We start from the raw sequence: 18,005 nt of genomic DNA on the forward strand, positions 1-18,005 counted from the left end.
CAAGATACCCGTGGGGACCACGGCAAGTGTGCTAAGGAAGTGAATGTGGGTGTGGCTCCCACTGTGGAGGCGGCAAATATGCCGCAGTTTGCGGTGCCTGCATTGCCAAAGACGCAGGTGAGTAACACTATAGAGCGAATGCAGGCTATAGGCAAGCAGGTGTTGAGTGTGGCGTTGGACGGTGGTGCGACAGCGGAGGTTATGTGCAGTTTGGTGGGCTGCAGTAGCCAATATGAGGCGCTGATTTTTTCGCTTGTTGCCGAAAATGAGCGTCTGCGCGGCCGTTTGGAGGCCATCGGTCCGAAGAATGTTGGCGGTCTGGCGCCGGTTCCGCCGGCAGCAGCGGTGGATTTCTCAACCCCTGTGGAGCCGCGACCGGTTGACACCTGGTCCTTGGTGGTGCGGAGCAAAAATGCCGGAGTGCACGCACGGGACGTGGTAGAGAAAGTTGTGAAAGAGGTGGGGCCATCCTTGGGGGTGCGCATACTTGAGGTTAAGCCTCGCCGTGATGGTAGTGTGATTATTCGCACTCCATCTGTTGCCGAGCGGAAGAAAATTGCGGAAAATGCAAAGTTTGATGAGGTAGGACTGACTGAGAAGGTCAATGAAAAGATGGGGCCCAGAGTGGTCGTACATGGTGTGCACAGGCAAATGATCACGAAGCCCTGGGAGGCTTGTGAAGGTGCGATCAATGTGGTCCTGGAGGGTGCTGGCACCGCCATGCAATCTCTCCTGGATGCAGGGCGTTGCTATATCAAGGGGTTTTCTTTTCGTGTTAGGGACTTTGACCCGATTGTTGGTTGCTTCCGATGCCTGGGGACCGACCACCGAGTCTCCCAGTGCAGAGACAAGCACGACATTTGTCGTCGTTGTGGCCAAGCGGGGCACCATGCGGCTAAGTGCAGCAATGCGCTTAACTGCCGCAACTGTGCCTTTAAGGGTAGACCTTCGGGGCATCTTATGATGTCCTTGGCTTGTCCCGTGTACAGTGCAATGGTGGCTCGGGCGAATGCTAGACACTGATGGCTTGCAAGTTTCTACAGATGAATTGTCCGGTGTCGTTTGCAGTTATGTGTGAGGTGGGGAATATGATGCGTGAGAGGGGTTGCGGTGTTGCACTGCTGCAGGAACCGTATGCCGCCAATGGTCGTGTGCGTGGATTGCCCGCAGATATGCGGGTTTTCTCTGACAGTGGGACCAATGCTGCAATAGTTGTGAATGACCCTAGCGTGGAGTGCACACTTGTAAACTCTACTGACTGGGGCGTGTGTGTGAATATTAGTGGTAGTTTAGGTAGGGTCTTTGTTAGTAGTGTATATTGCTAGTTTGGGGAACCCCTTGAGCCTTACATGGTGTACATGGAAGGGGTGCTGCTGCTGGCGGGTGGCGTGCCAGCCATCCTGGGTCTTGATGCGAATGCATCATCCCCTATGTGGTTCAGTAAAATATCTGGGCATGCGTCTGGGTATTTGAGCTACAGTCGGGGTGAAATTCTAGCCGAGTGGGCCGTATCTCAGGATGTGCTGGTCATTAACGAACCCAGCGAGTGGTATTCTTTTGACGGTCCTATGGGGAAAAGTGACATTGATGTTACTTTTGTGAATGAGGCAGCAATGAGAGTGAATGATTTCAGCTGGAGTGTTTTGGGTGGGCACGGTGTGAGCCCACTGTGCGTGAAACGGTTGTGGGTAATCGTTGGCGCACCAGTGGTGCGAACTGGAGCCTTCACGGCTTTTGGGTGAAAGAGGCGGCAGCTCAGGTTCCTCTTAGCACCTTCTGTGCTATGGGGACTGATGAGCAGGTTGAATGTGTGGAGAATTGGCTGACTCGTGCGAATGATTGCATGTTTGAGAGACACCGAGAGGTGAATCGCAGGCGTGTAAAGTGGTGGACGTGGGAATTAAGTGTGAAGCGGCGGATGGTTAGTTCGCTGAGGAAGCGATTCCAAAGGGCTAGATCCTCCAATGCTGAAAACGCTTCCCAGCTCCGGGGTGAGCTTGGTCGATGTATGAATGAGTACAAGGAAATGCTTGTAAAAGTGAAAGAGGCTGAGTGGCGTTCCTTTTTGTAGCGGCGAGCGAAAAGAAATCAGTTCAGCACTAAGTCACTTTGTCTATATGGCAAACGTGAGATGCAGTGTATGCAGCGTCAATATTCTAGTATGAGAAATTAACGATTTAAGTCCTTCTTAAATGAGGCCATTTACCCATAGAGGGTGCCAGGCCCGTATAACGTTAATGATTGCTAGATGATGTTTCCAAAGAGTCGTGTTGCTTGATAGTGCAGCACTAAGTGGGTGGTAAACTCCATCTAAAACTAAATATAACCATGAGACCGATAGTAAACAAGTACCGTGAGGGAAAGTTGAAAAGAACTCTGAATAGAGAGTTAAACAGTACGTGAAACTGCTTAGAGGTTAAGCCCGATGAACCTGAATATCCGTTATGGAAAATTCATCATTAAAGTTGTAATATTTTAACAATATTATAATAATAGTGTGCATTTTTTCCATATAAGGACATTGCAATCTATTAGCATATAACAAATTTATCATAAAATATGACTTATAGTTTATTCAAATTATTATGCTTGCATTTTAACATAGAATAAATGTCATTAATTTGATAAAGTGTTGATAAATTAAAATTAATACAGTGCGTTAATTTTTCGAAATTATATAATGGCATAATTATCATTGATTTTTGTGTTTATTATATGCATTTGTATGATTAACAATGCGAAAGATGCAGGATACCTTCGGGACCCGTCTTGAAACACGGACCAAGGAGTCTAACATATGTGCAAGTTATTGGGAGATAAACCTAATAGCGTAATTAACTTGACTAATAATGGGATTAGTTTTTTAACTATTTATAGATAATTAACACAATCCCGGGGCGTTCTATATAGTTATGTATGATAATATTTATATTATTTATGCCTCTAACTGGAACGAAAGATGGTGAACTATACTTGATCAGGTTGAAGTCAGGGGAAACCCTGATGGAAGACCGAAACAGTTCTGACGTGCAAAACGATTGTCAGAATTGAGTATAGGGGCGAAAGACCAATCGAACCATCTAGTAGCTGGTTCCTTCCGAAGTTTCCCTCAGGATAGCTGGTGCATTTTAATGTTATATAAAATAATCTTATCTGGTAAAGCGAATGATTAGAGGCCTTAGGGTCGAAACGATCTTAACCTATTCTCAAACTTTAAATGGGTAAGAACCTTAACTTTCTTGATATGAAGTTTAAGGTTATGATATAATGTGCCCAGTGGGCCACTTTTGGTAAGCAGAACTGGCGCTGTGGGATGAACCAAACGTAATGTTACGGTGCCCAAATTAACAACTCATGCAGAAACCATGAAAGGCGGTGGTTGCTTAAAACAGCAGGACGGTGATCATGGAAGTCGAAATCCGCTAAGGAGTGTGTAACAACTCACCTGCCGAAGCAACTAGCCCTTAAAATGGATGGCGCTTAAGTTGTATACCTATACATTACCGCTAAAGTAGATGATTTATATTACCTGTGATATAAATTTTGAAACTTTAGTGAGTAGGAAGGTACAATGGTATGCGTAGAAGTGTTTGGCGTAAGCCTTTATGGAGCTGCCATTGGCACAGATCTTGGTGGTAGTAGCAAATAATCGAATGAGACCTTGGAGGACTGAAGTGGAGAAGGGTTTCGTGTGAACAGTGGTTGATCACGAGTTAGTCGGTCCTAAGTTCAAGGCGAAAGCCGAAAATTTTCAAGTAAAAAATCAGTGAGTAATATTGTCAAATCTTTTATGATTTTTAAATACTTGAATAATTTTGAACGAAAGGGAATACGGTTCCAATTCCGTAACCTGTTGAGTATCCGTTTGTTATTAAATATGGGCCTCGTGCTCATCCTGGCAACAGGAACGACCATAAAGAAGCCGTCGAGAGATATCGGAAGAGTTTTCTTTTCTGTTTTATAGCCGTACTACCATGGAAGTCTTTCGCAGAGAGATATGGTAGATGGGCTAGAAGAGCATGACATATACTGTTGTGTCGATATATTCTCCTCGGACCTTGAAAATTTATGGTGGGGACACGCAAACTTCTCAACAGACCGTACCAATATCCGCAGCTGGTCTCCAAGGTGAAGAGTCTCTAGTCGATAGAATAATGTAGGTAAGGGAAGTCGGCAAATTAGATCCGTAACTTCGGGATAAGGATTGGCTCTGAAGATTGAGATAGTCGGGCTTGATTGGGAAACAATAACATGGTTTATGTGCTCGTTCTGGGTAAATAGAGTTTCTATCATTTATGGTAGTTACTTGTTCCCCGGATAGTTTAGTTACGTAGCCAATTGTGGAACTTTCTTGCTAAAATTTTTAAGAATACTAATTGGGTTAAACCAGTTAGTTATTAATTATATAATTCACGAACCCCGCCTCTATGTTCGTGTTCGTTTGGTCGTCTCGCCGCGTTGGGACCGGCCTTTTTTCCCCTGTCGAATCAGAGCTGGCTGCCGTTTCGCCCTGGCAGCGGCGACATATCTCCGTTACTGTCGGACGGGCGAACGGATTATTTGCTTTTGCTTTGCTCGCCGGACATTCTCGTTGGAACTCCAGCCGATCCCTCTCCAGAGCCTCAAACTCGTCGGCCAGCGTCATCATGTGGTCCAGGTCTCTGCACCTATGTGGCCGGATGAACACCCTCAAATCTGGCATGCTGTTGTCTCTAATGAGCTCCAACTGCTCTTCGGGCGTGCATTTTAGTGGCCGCATGAGGGTCTGCATCTCCACCATGTAGTCCTTGAATGGCTCTCCCCATCTTTGCTTCCTCAACCTCACCTCCTGGAGTAATTTTTCAAAATACCCCCTCGGCAGGAAGTATGCTTGGAAGCTACGCGCAAAGGCGTTCCATGTCTGCCACTGCCTGTTGTTGGCTACAAACCACATGAGCGCCCGACCCTTTAGCAGCTCAGGCATGGCTCGCGGAATTAAATTCAACTCAAACCCGTACATATCGGCTGACCACTCGATCTGTTCCAGGAACTCGAGTGGATTCGCCGTTCCGTCGAACCGAAACGACCACACCCTGACCTGCTTGGCGACGTGGGCAAAACCCGAACTGGACGGTCTCGTGGTTTGTTCTTCGAGTCCCCGTCGATGATCCTCCCCTGCTCTCCCTTGCTCCGACGGTGCTGGCCGGGTGGGCCTCTCCCCACTCTCTGCCCGCGGTCGGCTAGGCGACCGGCTTTTCACCGGGACCGCCAGGCTCGCAATGAGCTCCTCTTGGGTCTCGGACGGCCGTCTCCACAGCGTCACTTGCTCCGCACTCGCCGGCAGCGTCAGGCGCTCGTATGGATCCGCCCCGTCCTCCATCTGGGTCGCGGCTCCTCCCGCCTTCATCTCCCAGGCCTCGAGCGCGTCCGCATACTCCGGTTCCTCTCCGTGCTTCTCAATCCACTCCTTGAAGATTCGGCGCATCTCGGTCAGCGTACCTTCCAATCGAAGACCGCACGCCCGCGCGCACTGGACCAAGTCCTCTTTCCTCAATGAGTGAACCCATCGTCGGCTCCCCATTTTTATGTTCTCTCGATACCAAACTCAGTACCGCCCTTCCCAAGTGCACTTAGTCTTTTACTTGTCGCAGGGCCCCACGTTGGGCGCCAGTTGTAACGAACCGTTCTTCTCCGTCTGATGCAGCTGGGCTGGCTCAGCGGTCGGTAGGCTCGCTGCAACAATATTTATATGTTGCCCCGACGACAAGTAAGAATGCACGGGTTGGGTCTTGTACTGGTATGTTAAAATGCTTTATTGGTATCTTAAGTCTATCTTACGCTACGCGGATTCCAGCGCTGGTTCTCCTCCCGACTCTCCTCTGTGGTCCGATGAGCGCGTTGCTCCCTGGGCCCCCCACGGCGTCGCCAAGCGTGGCACCGCCGGCTCTACTGACTGGGGCTAGCGATTCTTGGCACGGGGCCCAAATCCACCTCTCAGTCAGGCGCCTGACGCGTTCGCTCTCACTCGACTCACTTGGCTTTTCGGCCCGAGGGTGCCTTACTCCTGAAGGGATGCGTTTCAAGCGGGGCGCCGTTGGTTCAAGGGATTTGAATCTTTGGCTCTTGGCTGCACGCTCGAGTCCGCCTCTTAATCCTCACACAACGCGTTCGCTTGCTACCGTTCTTTTCCCTTTGCTTGGTTTCACTTTCGTGGCTCACTATTCACTTCACTCTTGTTGGCTCCGTCTGTGGACTGTCCTCTTTTCTGGTCGCGGCCCTCCTCTTATAGGCTCGCTTCTGCGTCGGCGCCGCCGATGCCGCCTGGCGCTAACGGCACTTTCCGCCATGCGGTGCCCGTATTTTTCCATCGGCGTTCCTTCATTCCCTTGTCGCTTTCCAACGGGACCTGGCTGGTGGCGTGATCTCATGACCATATTTGGACATGCGCTGGGCCACTGCCGGCCCGATCCCGTCATCCCTGCTCTCTCCCCAGGGGTCGTCCCCTCTCATCTTGGGACCCCGGGAGCGCTCTCCTCGGGGATTCGCCGCCTCCGGATATCCCCGGACACCGGTCGTTAGCGCTTAACCCTATACTGCCCCCTATGTGTGGGAATACCTTTCCTCACACGATTATCAATTAATCGGACGGACTTGGGGAATCCGACTGTCTAATTAAAACAAAGCATTGTGATGGCCCTAGCGGGTGTTGACACAATGTGATTTCTGCCCAGTGCTCTGAATGTCAAAGTGAAGAAATTCAAGTAAGCGCGGGTCAACGGCGGGAGTAACTATGAGTTAACTATAAGTTAACTTTATATCGCAACTTTAGATATAAGCAAAGCATTTGACTCGGTGTCTCATGCAGCAGTTAGCGCCACGCTAACTGCATATGGTGCCCCTAAAGAATTCGTCGACTACGTACAAAATTCGTACGAGGTCTGTGGCACAACGCTCAATGGGGACGGATGGAGATCAGAGGAATTCATACCTGCTCGAGGTGTCAGACAGGGTGACCCGCTATCTCCCATAATATTCAACTTGATCATCGATCAGTTGCTTAGGTCCTACCCCAATGAGATTGGTGCCACAATCGGAGATCACACAACAAACGCGGCCGCGTTCGCAGATGATATTGTCTTATTTGCGGAAACTCGTTTAGGCCTTCAAACAATGCTAGACACGACTGTCGATTTTCTATCTTCAGTCGGGCTTACCCTTAACTCGGATAAATGTTTTACAGTTGGAATAAAGGGGCAACCGAAACAGAAGTGTACTGTGGTCATCCCAGAGACCTTCCGTATCGGTTCGCGCTCGTGTCCCGCATTGAAGCGCACAGACGAGTGGAAGTATTTAGGCATAACATTCACTGCACAAGGGAGGACCAGGTACAGTCCAGCCGACGACCTAGGTCCGAAGCTGTTGAGGCTGACAAGGTCCCCCCTAAAACCACAACAGAAATTGTTCGCACTCAGAACAGTTCTTATCCCACAACTTTACCATAAGCTAACCCTAGGTGGTGTGATGATAGGTGTTCTGAGAAAGTGTGACATACTGGTACGTTCGACCGTAAGGAAGTGGTTAGGACTTCTTCTGGACGTGTCAACTGCATTCTTCCATGCTCCTCATATATATGGGAGCCTTGGAATCCCTTCAGTTCGTTGGGTAGCGCCAATGCTACGTATGAAAAGATTGAGCAATATTAAGTGGGCCCACCTCGCGCAATCCGAGGCGGCCAGCTCATTTCTTACCGACGAATTGAATAAGGCCCGGGGTAGAACTCTGGCTGGACTGAATGAGTTGACATCGCGTACAGAGATCGAAACGTACTGGGCGAACAGGTTGCATATGTCTGTTGATGGTCGCGGCTTACGTGAAGCGGGACTTTTTCGTCCCCAACACGGCTGGGTGTGTCAGCCCACGCGTTTGCTAACAGGTCAAGATTACCGAAACGGTATCAAGCTGCGAATAAATGCCCTACCATCGAGGTCTCGTACCACGAGGGGCAGAAATGAATTGGAACGGCAATGTCGTGCAGGTTGTGATGCTCCCGAAACAACAAACCACATCCTGCAAAATTGTTACCGTACGCATGGGAGGCGGGTAGCAAGACATAACTGTGTAGTCAATAACCTTAAGAGGATTCTTGAGGAGAAGGGCCACACGTCGAACCAAGTTTGCAGCTGGGAACCTCGGTAAGTAAACCAGACCTGGTGTGTATCCGTGACAATCACGCTTGCGTGATTGATGCGCAGATTATAACGGATGGACTGTTTCTCGAAGATGTGCACCATCGCAAAGTTGAGAAATATAAAAGACCGGAAGTTATATCTGCACTGCGGAGAGAATTCGGAGTGTCGGGCAACGTCGAAGTCCTATCCGCGACGTTAAACTGGCGTGGGATCTGGAGCAATCAATCCGTTAGAAGATTGATAGCAAAGGGTCTCATCTCATCCGGTGACAGCAATGTCATCAGCGCCAGAGTGGTAACAGGCGGACTATATTGCTTCAGACAGTTCATGTATCTCGCAGGTTACACTCGAGATTGGACTTAGCCTATACACTATGTTGGAGAGAAGACGCTTGCTACCTAGGCATAATGTGAAATTAGGTATAAACATCGTGGTTGTAAAACTTGAGGTGGATTTTTAGTACGTATGCGTGATTACTTCGTAATCATGAATTGTGCATGCTAGTGGGGTTTGGCCTCCACTAGTATCTTTGAAGATTTTCCTTCCTCAGCGATCAAAAAAAAAAAAAAATAGCCAAATGCCTCGACATCTAATTAGTGACGCGCATGAATGGATTAACGAGATTCCTACTGTCCCTATCTACTCAGTCGCTTTCTAACTGTCGTTAAGAGCAGACGTGTTTTTCTGGTGTCGCTTGCCGAAGCCAAGGTTTTCGATTTCGTTTTCTGCTTTGTGCGGTGTTTCTTTCGTTGACCGAAGCCGGTTTTTAGGGCGCTAGCGTGTGCCTGTGTTTGCGTGTGTATGTAAAAATTTCTATTTATAGCTGCTTATCGCGATAAAGATCTTTGGTGGTGGCTGCTATGAATAAGAAAAAGAAAAATTCGGCGGCCCTTGAGAAGCTTTCTTCCGATGAAGAACTGGCTGCTTCTGGGCCGCTGAAATTGAAGAGGAAGGGGAAGCTGGTTGGGCGGTTGAAGAGGGCCACCTCGGAGACCAATATCGCCATGCTGTCTCCGGAGAACGGTAGTGGTGGTTCCCAAGATACCCGTGGGGACCACGGCAAGTGTGCTAAGGAAGTAAATGTGTGTGTGGCTCCCACTGTGGAGGCGGCAGATATGCCGCAGTTTGCGGTGCCTGCATTGCCAAAGACGCAGGTGAGTAACACTATAGAGCGAATGCAGGCTATAGGCAAGCAGGTGTTGAGTGTGGCGTTGGACGGTGGTGCGACAGCGGAGGTTATGTGCAGTTTGGTGGGCTGCAGTAGCCAATATGAGGCGCTGATTTTTTCGCTTGTTGCCGAAAATGAGCGTCTGCGCGGCCGTTTGGAGGCCGTCGGTCTGAAGAATGTTGGCGGTCTTGCGCCGGTTCCGCCGGCAGCAGCGATGGATTTCTCAACCCCTGTGGAGCCGCGACCGGTTGACACCTGGTCCTTGGTGGTGCGGAGCAAAAATGCCGGAGTGCACGCACGGGACGTGGTAGAGAAAGTTGTGAAAGAGGTGGGGCCATCCTTGGGGGTGCGCATACTTGAGGTTAAGCCTCGCCGTGATGGTAGTGTGATTATTCGCACTCCATCTGTTGCCGAGCGGAAGAAAATTGCGGAAAATGCAAAGTTTGATGAGGTAGGACTGACTGTGAAGGTCAATGAAAAGATGGGGCCCAGAGTGGTCGTACATGGTGTGCACAGGCAAATAACACCTGAAGATTTCATGGGTGACCTATTTGAGCTGAACCTGAAGGATAAGATGACTGCTGAGGCTTTTAGTGGTATTCAAATGATCACGAAGCCCTGGGAGGCTTCTGAGGGTGCGATCAATGTGGTCCTGGAGAGTGCTGGCACCGCCATGCAATCTCTCCTGGATGCAGGGCGTTGCTATATCAAGTGGTTTTCTTTTCGTGTTAGGGACTTTGACCCGATTGTTGGTTGCTTCCGATGCCTGGGGACCGACCACCGAGTCTACCAGTGCAGAGTCAAGCACGACATTTGTCGTCGTTGTGGCCAAGCGGGGCACCATGCGGCTAAGTGCAGCAATGCGCTTAACTGCCGCAACTGTGCCTTTAAGGGTAGACCTTCGGGGCATCTTATGATGTCCTTGGCTTGTCCCGTGTACAGTGCAATGGTGGCTCGGGCGAATGCTAGACACTGATGGCTTGCAAGTTTCTACAGATGAATTGTCAGGGGTCGTTTGCAGTTATGTGTGAGGTGGGGAATATGATGCGTGAGAGGGGTTGCGGTGTTGCACTGCTGCAGGAACCGTATGCCGCCAATGGTCGTGTGCGTGGATTGCCCGCAGATATGCGGGTTTTCTCTGACAGTGGGACCAATGCTGCAATAGTTGTGAATGACCCTAGCGTGGAGTGCACACTTGTAAACTCTACTGACTGGGGCGTGTGTGTGAATATTAGTGGTAGTTTAGGTAGGGTCTTTGTTAGTAGTGTATATTGCTAGTTTGGGGAACCCCTTGAGCCTTACATGGTGTACATGGAAGGGGTGCTGCTGCTGGCGGGTGGCGTGCCAGCCATCCTAGGTCTTGATGCGAATGCATCATCCCCTATGTGGTTCAGTAAAATATCTGGGCATGCGTCTGGGTATTTGAGCTACAGTCGGGGTGAAATTCTAGCCGAGTGGGCCGTATCTCAGGATGTGCGGGTCATTAACGAACTCAGCGAGTGCTATTCTTTTGACGGTCCTATGGGGAAAAGTGACATTGATGTTACTTTTGTGAATGAGGCAGCAATGAGAGTGAATGATTTCAGCTGGAGTGTTTTGGGTGGGCACGGTGTGAGTGATCATAATCCTATTGAGTTTGTGGCTCATGCCACGCCCACTGTGCGTGAAACGGTTGTGGGTAATCGTTGGCGCACCAGTGGTGCGAACTGGAGCCTTCACGGCTTTTGGGTGAAAGAGGCGGCAGCTCAGGTTCCTCTTAGCACCTTCTGTGCTATGGGGACTGATGAGCAGGTTGAATGTGTGGAGAATTGGCTGACTCGTGCGAATGATTGCATGTTTGAGAGACACCGAGAGGTGAATCGCAGGCGTGTAAAGTGGTGAACGTGGGAATTAAGTGTGAAGCGGCGGATGGTTAGGTCGCTGAGGAAGCGATTCCAAAGGGCTAGATCCTCCAATGCTGAAAACGCTTCCCAGCTCCGGGGTGAGCTTGGTCGATGTATGAATGAGTACAAGGAAATGCTTGTAAAAGTGAAAGAGGCTGAGTGGCGTTCCTTTTTGGAGCGCAATAAGGACGATCCCTGGGGTCGTGCTTATAAAATAGTTCGAGGTAGTGCTAGGGAACCTACGAGTGTGTGTGCTCTTCAAGTCAGAGGCACTTTGCTGACGACTTGGGTGGATTGTGTGAATGAATTGATGAGCGAATTCTTTCCAAGGGCGGAGCGGGAGGTTTTGCCGCCAAGTGTGGCTGGTCCTTCTGAGCCGCTCCTTGTGGGTGAGTTAGAGGTGGCTTTTTCGATGTTAATATAGCCTACCATTTTTTGTTTCACTTTTTTGTTGTTGAGAAAAAAAAAAAACGAAAACATACGTCCGAGACGTTCCCTTCGTTTTTTTGTATTGTTAAATAAGTTTTAGTTGTTAACGAAATGTCGAATTATAACGAAGATATAAATAACGAAGTCATCGTGATTTCCTCAGACGAAGAGGAGGAATTGGTGTACTTGGAGACCATTGATCTCACCCGCGACATGCCGTCCACTTCGGCTGCTGCTGCCGCCCGTGACGCTAATGGCATTGCTGGCACTGCTCGCCAGACAGGACCCTCTCCTGTGGCCACCAACGGGGAAACGGGTCCTCCCGCATTTGATGGAGCATCGGGCACAGAGAGCGCTCCATTGGAATGCGCCGTCTGCCTCCAGACTTGCATCCATCCAGCTCGTCTCCCTTGCGGCCACATTTTTTGTTTCCTTTGCATAAAGGGAGTTGCTTACAAGAATCGTCGTTGTGCCATGTGCCGACGCGAGATCCCCGCCGAATTTCTGGATAACCCAACCCTAGTGAATGGCATCGAGGACATTTGGGCCACCCGCGCCACTGAGGATGGCTATCAATGGTACTACGAGGGACGCAACGGTTGGTGGCAATACGATTACCGCACCAGCCAGGACATTGAGGAGGCCTTCAAGAAAGGCGAAAAATCCTGCTCCATACTCGTGGCCGGCTATGTTTACGTGGTCGATCTGGAGCAGCTAGTGCAACAGCGTCAGAACGAGCCCACTCGTTGCCGCCGTGTGAAAAGGGATTTGGCCACCATACCCAAAAAAGGAGTGGCCGGTCTCCGGATCGAGGGCAACCAGGTGACCAGCGATACTGTGTTCAGCCGACCAGCACCCAATCCACCGATGACAAATACAGCAGCAGCAGCTGCGTCTAGTTTCATTTCCACGATTGCCGCCACAGACGCTGCCATCCGGATTGCCAGCGACATCATTGGCTCCACGCTGGCCCATGCGGATGAGCTGACGCGGGGACTGGCGGCCAGCAACATCAGCGAGGATCCCAGCAGCAGCAGCGGTGAGCAAATCATGTCAAACAATCTACAGGACTCTGAAACAGCAGCAGCACCAGGAGCAGTTGCACATACATCGCGCTCGCTTGCCTCCTCACACTCCAGCTCTATTCAAGATCTCCTGTTCAGCGCCACCGAGAATCAGTTGAACACCCAGCAGGTGATAGCCAGCAACCAGCACACCATCGATCTTTTCGAGCAGGCCTTGAACGATTTCCAAGCCAGACTTACCTTGCACACCTTTGCGGACTCCAGTGATGACGATGATGACGAGAATGGGGATGCGGAAGGGCCGAATGTTGTTCCCGTGGAGGGTGAATCGAGGGATTTGGAGGCGAGCGAGTCGCAGCCAAACGGCAAACACGAGGGACTATAAACATAAATCCAAACACACACACAATATATCCCTCACCCCACTCCTCCCATACACTTAAAAAAAGAAATGTTCCTCGTAGTAGATTTCTACTAAACAGTGAAAGGAATGTTAACTAGAGAAATGCAGCGCGTACCTGACTATATATATAGCAGATATATAACATATATGTAGGGATCCTTGGTGGGCTCCCTACAAGTGAGTAAGAATCCGCTCCAGAAACTCCATCAAATATACGCCACACGTCGTTGTATTATATTTATTTTAATAAATGGTTACAAATAGGTTTCTTAGCATAGTTCTTTTCGCACGTCTGCTCGCTTCTGCAGTCGAACTCTTACTTACTATCGATATATCTTCCTCTACCCTTGACTATCCCTAGCGATAGATCGATACTCATTAAAGGGCTGCCAACCCTACATATATATATATCGAGAGCAGAACAGAACAGAATATGTCAACAGGGTAAACTACACATCACACAAAACATATATTCCTTTCAATCAGATAGTATATCTGGGGTATATCTCAAAAGGGGGTTTCGATGCGTTTATTGGGAAACAGCTGAGCATCCGAATGCCAAGCCAAAACACACAGATAAACAGACACAGAATATATATGTACTTCCCAAAAAAACGCTCAACTACCCATAAAAAAGCTGGAAAAAAACCATACCATTCCGTTGTTATTAATATAAAATATTATCCCGTAAAGAGTTGAATATAATTACTCCTCCTTTGTCGAGCGGAAAGAAAGTAATAACCCCCAAGAAAGCTATGTAGTAGTGAGAACGACAATATATACGTGAGAGTATCGGGTTATACTCGTACTCGATTGGAGGATCCTTGGAAAGAGTGTCCCAAATTATAATAAGTCGACTTTAAGTGCGTTAAACAAAAAACAGTTCTGTGAGACTTAAATATAATGATTATTCATTAAGTTATCATTAAAAGCATGAAACGAGATCTGACAATCCAGAGAACCTACATATATATTATACATATATATAGTTCAATGGCAATTATTATTCCCCCGGTATTAATTAATAATCTCAATTTTGTGACTACTATTTTATAGATTCGTTTACGATTTGTACCCCGCCATTACTTCTAACAGCGAAGTGTGTATTCGTTGCTTCCCTAATATCTACGATATACCTAAAGCTCTACTGAAAATCGTATCTCGATTCCGACTTCGAACCACCCCCCAATCCCGGTAATATCAAGAAAACAATTATTATTATCTGTAATGATCATCCAGGGAATGGGAACCACAAACACCATCGCTTCGAATGCCTATTCATTGCCAATAAATCTCCTTTAGCTTCCTTCGCTGTAAGGATAACGCTTTCGCCACCACCAGATGACCTGCTCATCATGATTGAGGGGCGGTCGCGCGATGAGATTGAGGCAAGTGCTGGAGTGTGCTTGCGCACTGTTCGCGAATGGCGCGATAGTGTTGGCGTTGATTTGGCAATGGACAAGACGGTGTCAATGCTGCTGAAAGGCAGGCTGGCGAACAGTCGACATCCTGTTGTCAGACTAGATGACTGGCTGACTCGTGCGAATGATCCGCACATTCAACCTGCTCATCAGTCCCCATAGCACAGAAGGTGCTAAGAGGAACCTGAGCTGCCGCCTCTTTCACCCAAAAGCCGTGAAGGCTCCAGTTCGCACCACTGGTGCGCCAACGATTACCCACAACCGTTTCACGCACAGTGGGCGTGGCATGAGCCACAAACTCAATAGGATTATGATCACTCACACCGTGCCCACCCAAAACACTCCAGCTGAAATCATTCACACTCATTGCTGCCTCATTCACAAAAGTAACATCAATGTCACTTTTCCCCATAGGACCGTCAAAAGAATACCACTCGCTGGGTTCGTTAATGACCCGCACATCCTGAGATACGGCCCACTCGGCTAGAATTTCACCCCGACTGTAGCTCAAATACCCAGACGCATGCCCAGATATTTTACTGAACCACATAGGGGATGATGCATTCGCATCAAGACCCAGGATGGCTGGCACGCCACCCGCCAGCAGCAGCACCCCTTCCATGTACACCATGTAAGGCTCAAGGGGTTCCCCAAACTTGCAATATACACTACTAACAAAGACCCTACCTAAACTACCACTAATATTCACACACACGCCCCAGTCAGTAGAGTTTACAAGTGTGCACTCCACGCTAGGGTCATTCACAACTATTGCAGCATTGGTCCCACTGTCAGAGAAAACCCGCATATCTGCGGGCAATCCACGCACACGACCATTGGCGGCATACGGTTCCTGCAGCAGTGCAACACCGCAACCCCTCTCACGCATCATATTCCCCACCTCACACATAAGTGCAAACGACCCCTGACAATTCATCTGTAGAAACTTGCAAGCCATCAGTGTCTAGCATTCGCCCGAGCCACCATTGCACTGTACACGGGACAAGCCAAGGACATCATAAGATGCTAAGGACATCATAAGATGTTAAGCGCATTGCTGCACTTAGCCGCATGGTGCCCCGCTTGGCCACAACGACGACAAATGTCGTGCTTGACTCTGCACTGGGAGACGCGGTGGTCGGTCCCCAGGCATCGGAAGCAACCAACAATCGGGTCAAAGTCCCTAACACGAAAAGAAAACCACTTGATATAGCAACGCCCTGCATCCAGGAGAGATTGCATGGCGGTGCCAGCACCCTCCAGGACCACATTGATCGCACCCTCAGAAGCCTCCCAGGGCTTCGTGATCATTTGAATACCACTAAAAGCCTCAGCAGTCATCTTATCCTTCAGGTTCAGCTCAAATAGGTCACCCATGAACTCTTCAGGTGTTATTTGCCTGTGCACACCATGTACGACCACTCTGGGCCCCATCTTTTCATTGACCTTCACAGTCAGTCCTACCTCATCAAACTTTGCATTTTCCGCAATTTTCTTCCGCTCGGCAACAGATGGAGTGCGAATAATCACACTACCATCACGGCGAGGCTTAACCTCATGTACGCGCACCCCCAAGGATGGCCCCACCTCTTTCACAACTTTCTCTACCACGTCCCGTGCGTGCACTCCGGCATTTTTGCTCCGCACCACCAAGGACCAGGTGTCAACCGGTCGCGGCTCCACAGGGGTTGAGAAATCCATCGCTGCTGCCGGCGGAACCGGCGCAAGACCGCCAACATTCTTCAGACCGACGGCCTCCAAACGGCCGCGCAGACGCTCATTTTCGGCAACAAGCGAAAAAATCAGCGCCTCATATTGGCTACTGCAGCCCACCAAACTGCACATAACCTCCGCTGTCGCACCACCGTCCAACGCCACACTCAACACCTGCTTGCCTATAGCCTGCATTCGCTCTATAGTGTTACTCACCTGCGTCTTTGGCAATGCAGGCACCGCAAACTGCGGCATATCTGCCGCCTCCACAGTGGGAGCCACACACACATTTACTTCCTTAGCACACTTGCCGTGGTCCCCACGGGTATCTTGGGAACCACCACTACCGTTCTCCGGAGACAGCATGGCGATATTGGTCTCCGAGGTGGCCCTCTTCAACCGCCCAACCAGCTTCCCCTTCCTCTTCAATTTCAGCGGCCCAGAAGCAGCCAGTTCTTCATCGGAAGAAAGCTTCTCAAGGGCCGCCGAATTTTTCTTTTTCTTATTCATAGCAGCCACCACCAAAGATCTTTATCGCGATAAGCAGCTATAAATAGAAATTTTTACACACACACGCAAACACAGGCACACGCTAGCGCCCTAAAAACCGGTTTCGGTCAACGAAAGAAACACCGCACAAAGCGAAATCGAAAACCTTGGCTTCGGCAAGCGACACCAGAAAAACACGACTGCTCTTAACGACAGTTAGAAAGCGACTAGTAGATGGGGAAACTAGTTCCGCGGGCCCTGGCTCCCGTGGTACCAGATTAAAGCCTCCGGTCAGGCTTCGTGCCACGAAGGACACTACCAATTTTGACTCCAAAACAGTCACGGGTTGGTGGCCCCAAGACCAACGCAAAAGCGATGGGTCTAAACACAAATAAAAACACAAGAAAAAACAAACAAATGACAATCAATTACACATACTATTTCCTCAGAAAACCGCCAAGCGTCGTCTGGAAAAAACAGCTCTTGCATACTCGTTAAAACTTCTAACCCTATCTACCGTGGAGAGCGTTTGACTAACGTCAAACTCACCCCTAACTTCAACAACACCCAAGGCATCCAGATCCCGAAGGTCACCATACAACGGGCACTCACAGAGAACATGTTTCCATGTCTCCTCGCTCGAGCCACAACGGCATTCCGGACTGTCACTCAGGCCCCTCGAATGCAGGAATGCATTGAGAGAGCCGTGACCAATCAAGAGGAACCCAGAACTAAGGTTTAAACCAAACTCCGGTCGACAGCTGACAAACGTGACATCACGAATGTACTGGTAAGTAACCCGACCATTCTCACTGCTATCCCATCTAACTTGCCAGTCAGACATTACGCATTCGTCCAACAAACTCTTGCACTCACTAATTCCTAAGCTCTCCACGTCCCTATCAGCTAACCATTCATTCTGACACAAAGGCAGACGCCTCTTAATCTTGTATCGTACAGCACGACGCCGTATCTCCAAGTCAAGAGTGACAGCACCAAGGAGTACCTGCATTGCCTCCGTAGAGACAGTGCGGCACACCGGCAAACATCCAAGCAAAATCACTCTCTGGCAGGCCAGCACTTTCTTTCTGCCCGCAACACTCATAGCCGCACCACACCACACCGAAGATCCATATGCTGCGCAAGCAACAAACAGACCCCCGTATATGGTCCGTACAGCCTTCCTGCTAAGGCCCCATTCATTCCGCAAAATTCGTCGAACCTGTCCCACCACGACGAGCAGCCGCCTTCTGAGACCATTGATATGAGGAGTAAAACACATCCTTTCACCAAAAGTTATGCCAAG

The 18,005-nt window shown here is 49.3% G+C and overlaps 1 protein-coding gene across 2 annotated transcripts; it reads left to right on the plus strand.

Moving 5' to 3' along the window:
* The first annotated feature begins 11,633 nt into the window (after positions 1 to 11,633).
* LOC6903667 (E3 ubiquitin-protein ligase rnf146-like) lies at positions 11,634 to 14,422 on the plus strand. Of its 2 annotated transcripts, XM_033383207.1 has the most exons (2): positions 11,634 to 12,687; positions 14,133 to 14,422. In XM_033383207.1, exons 1-2 carry the CDS (start codon positions 11,760 to 11,762, stop codon positions 14,225 to 14,227), a joined length of 1,023 nt encoding a protein of 340 aa, XP_033239098.1. In that variant the 5' UTR covers positions 11,634 to 11,759; the 3' UTR covers positions 14,228 to 14,422. The 2 variants fall into 2 exon arrangements, with proteins under 2 accessions (XP_033239098.1, XP_033239097.1); XM_033383206.1 differs by lacking the exon at positions 14,133 to 14,422 and having other exon boundaries at positions 11,636 to 13,219.
* Positions 14,423 to 18,005: the final 3,583 nt, after the last annotated feature.

This window comes from Drosophila pseudoobscura, chromosome X, assembly GCF_009870125.1.
Source record: "Drosophila pseudoobscura strain MV-25-SWS-2005 chromosome X, UCI_Dpse_MV25, whole genome shotgun sequence".
In the NCBI taxonomy this organism is placed as follows: Eukaryota; Metazoa; Arthropoda; class Insecta; order Diptera; family Drosophilidae; genus Drosophila; species Drosophila pseudoobscura.

What these genes read in the sequence shown, in the direction of transcription:
- LOC6903667 (XM_033383206.1), top strand. Translation starts at nt 11,760, where the DNA reads ATGTCGAATTATAACGAAGATATAAATAACGAAGTCATCGTGATTTCC.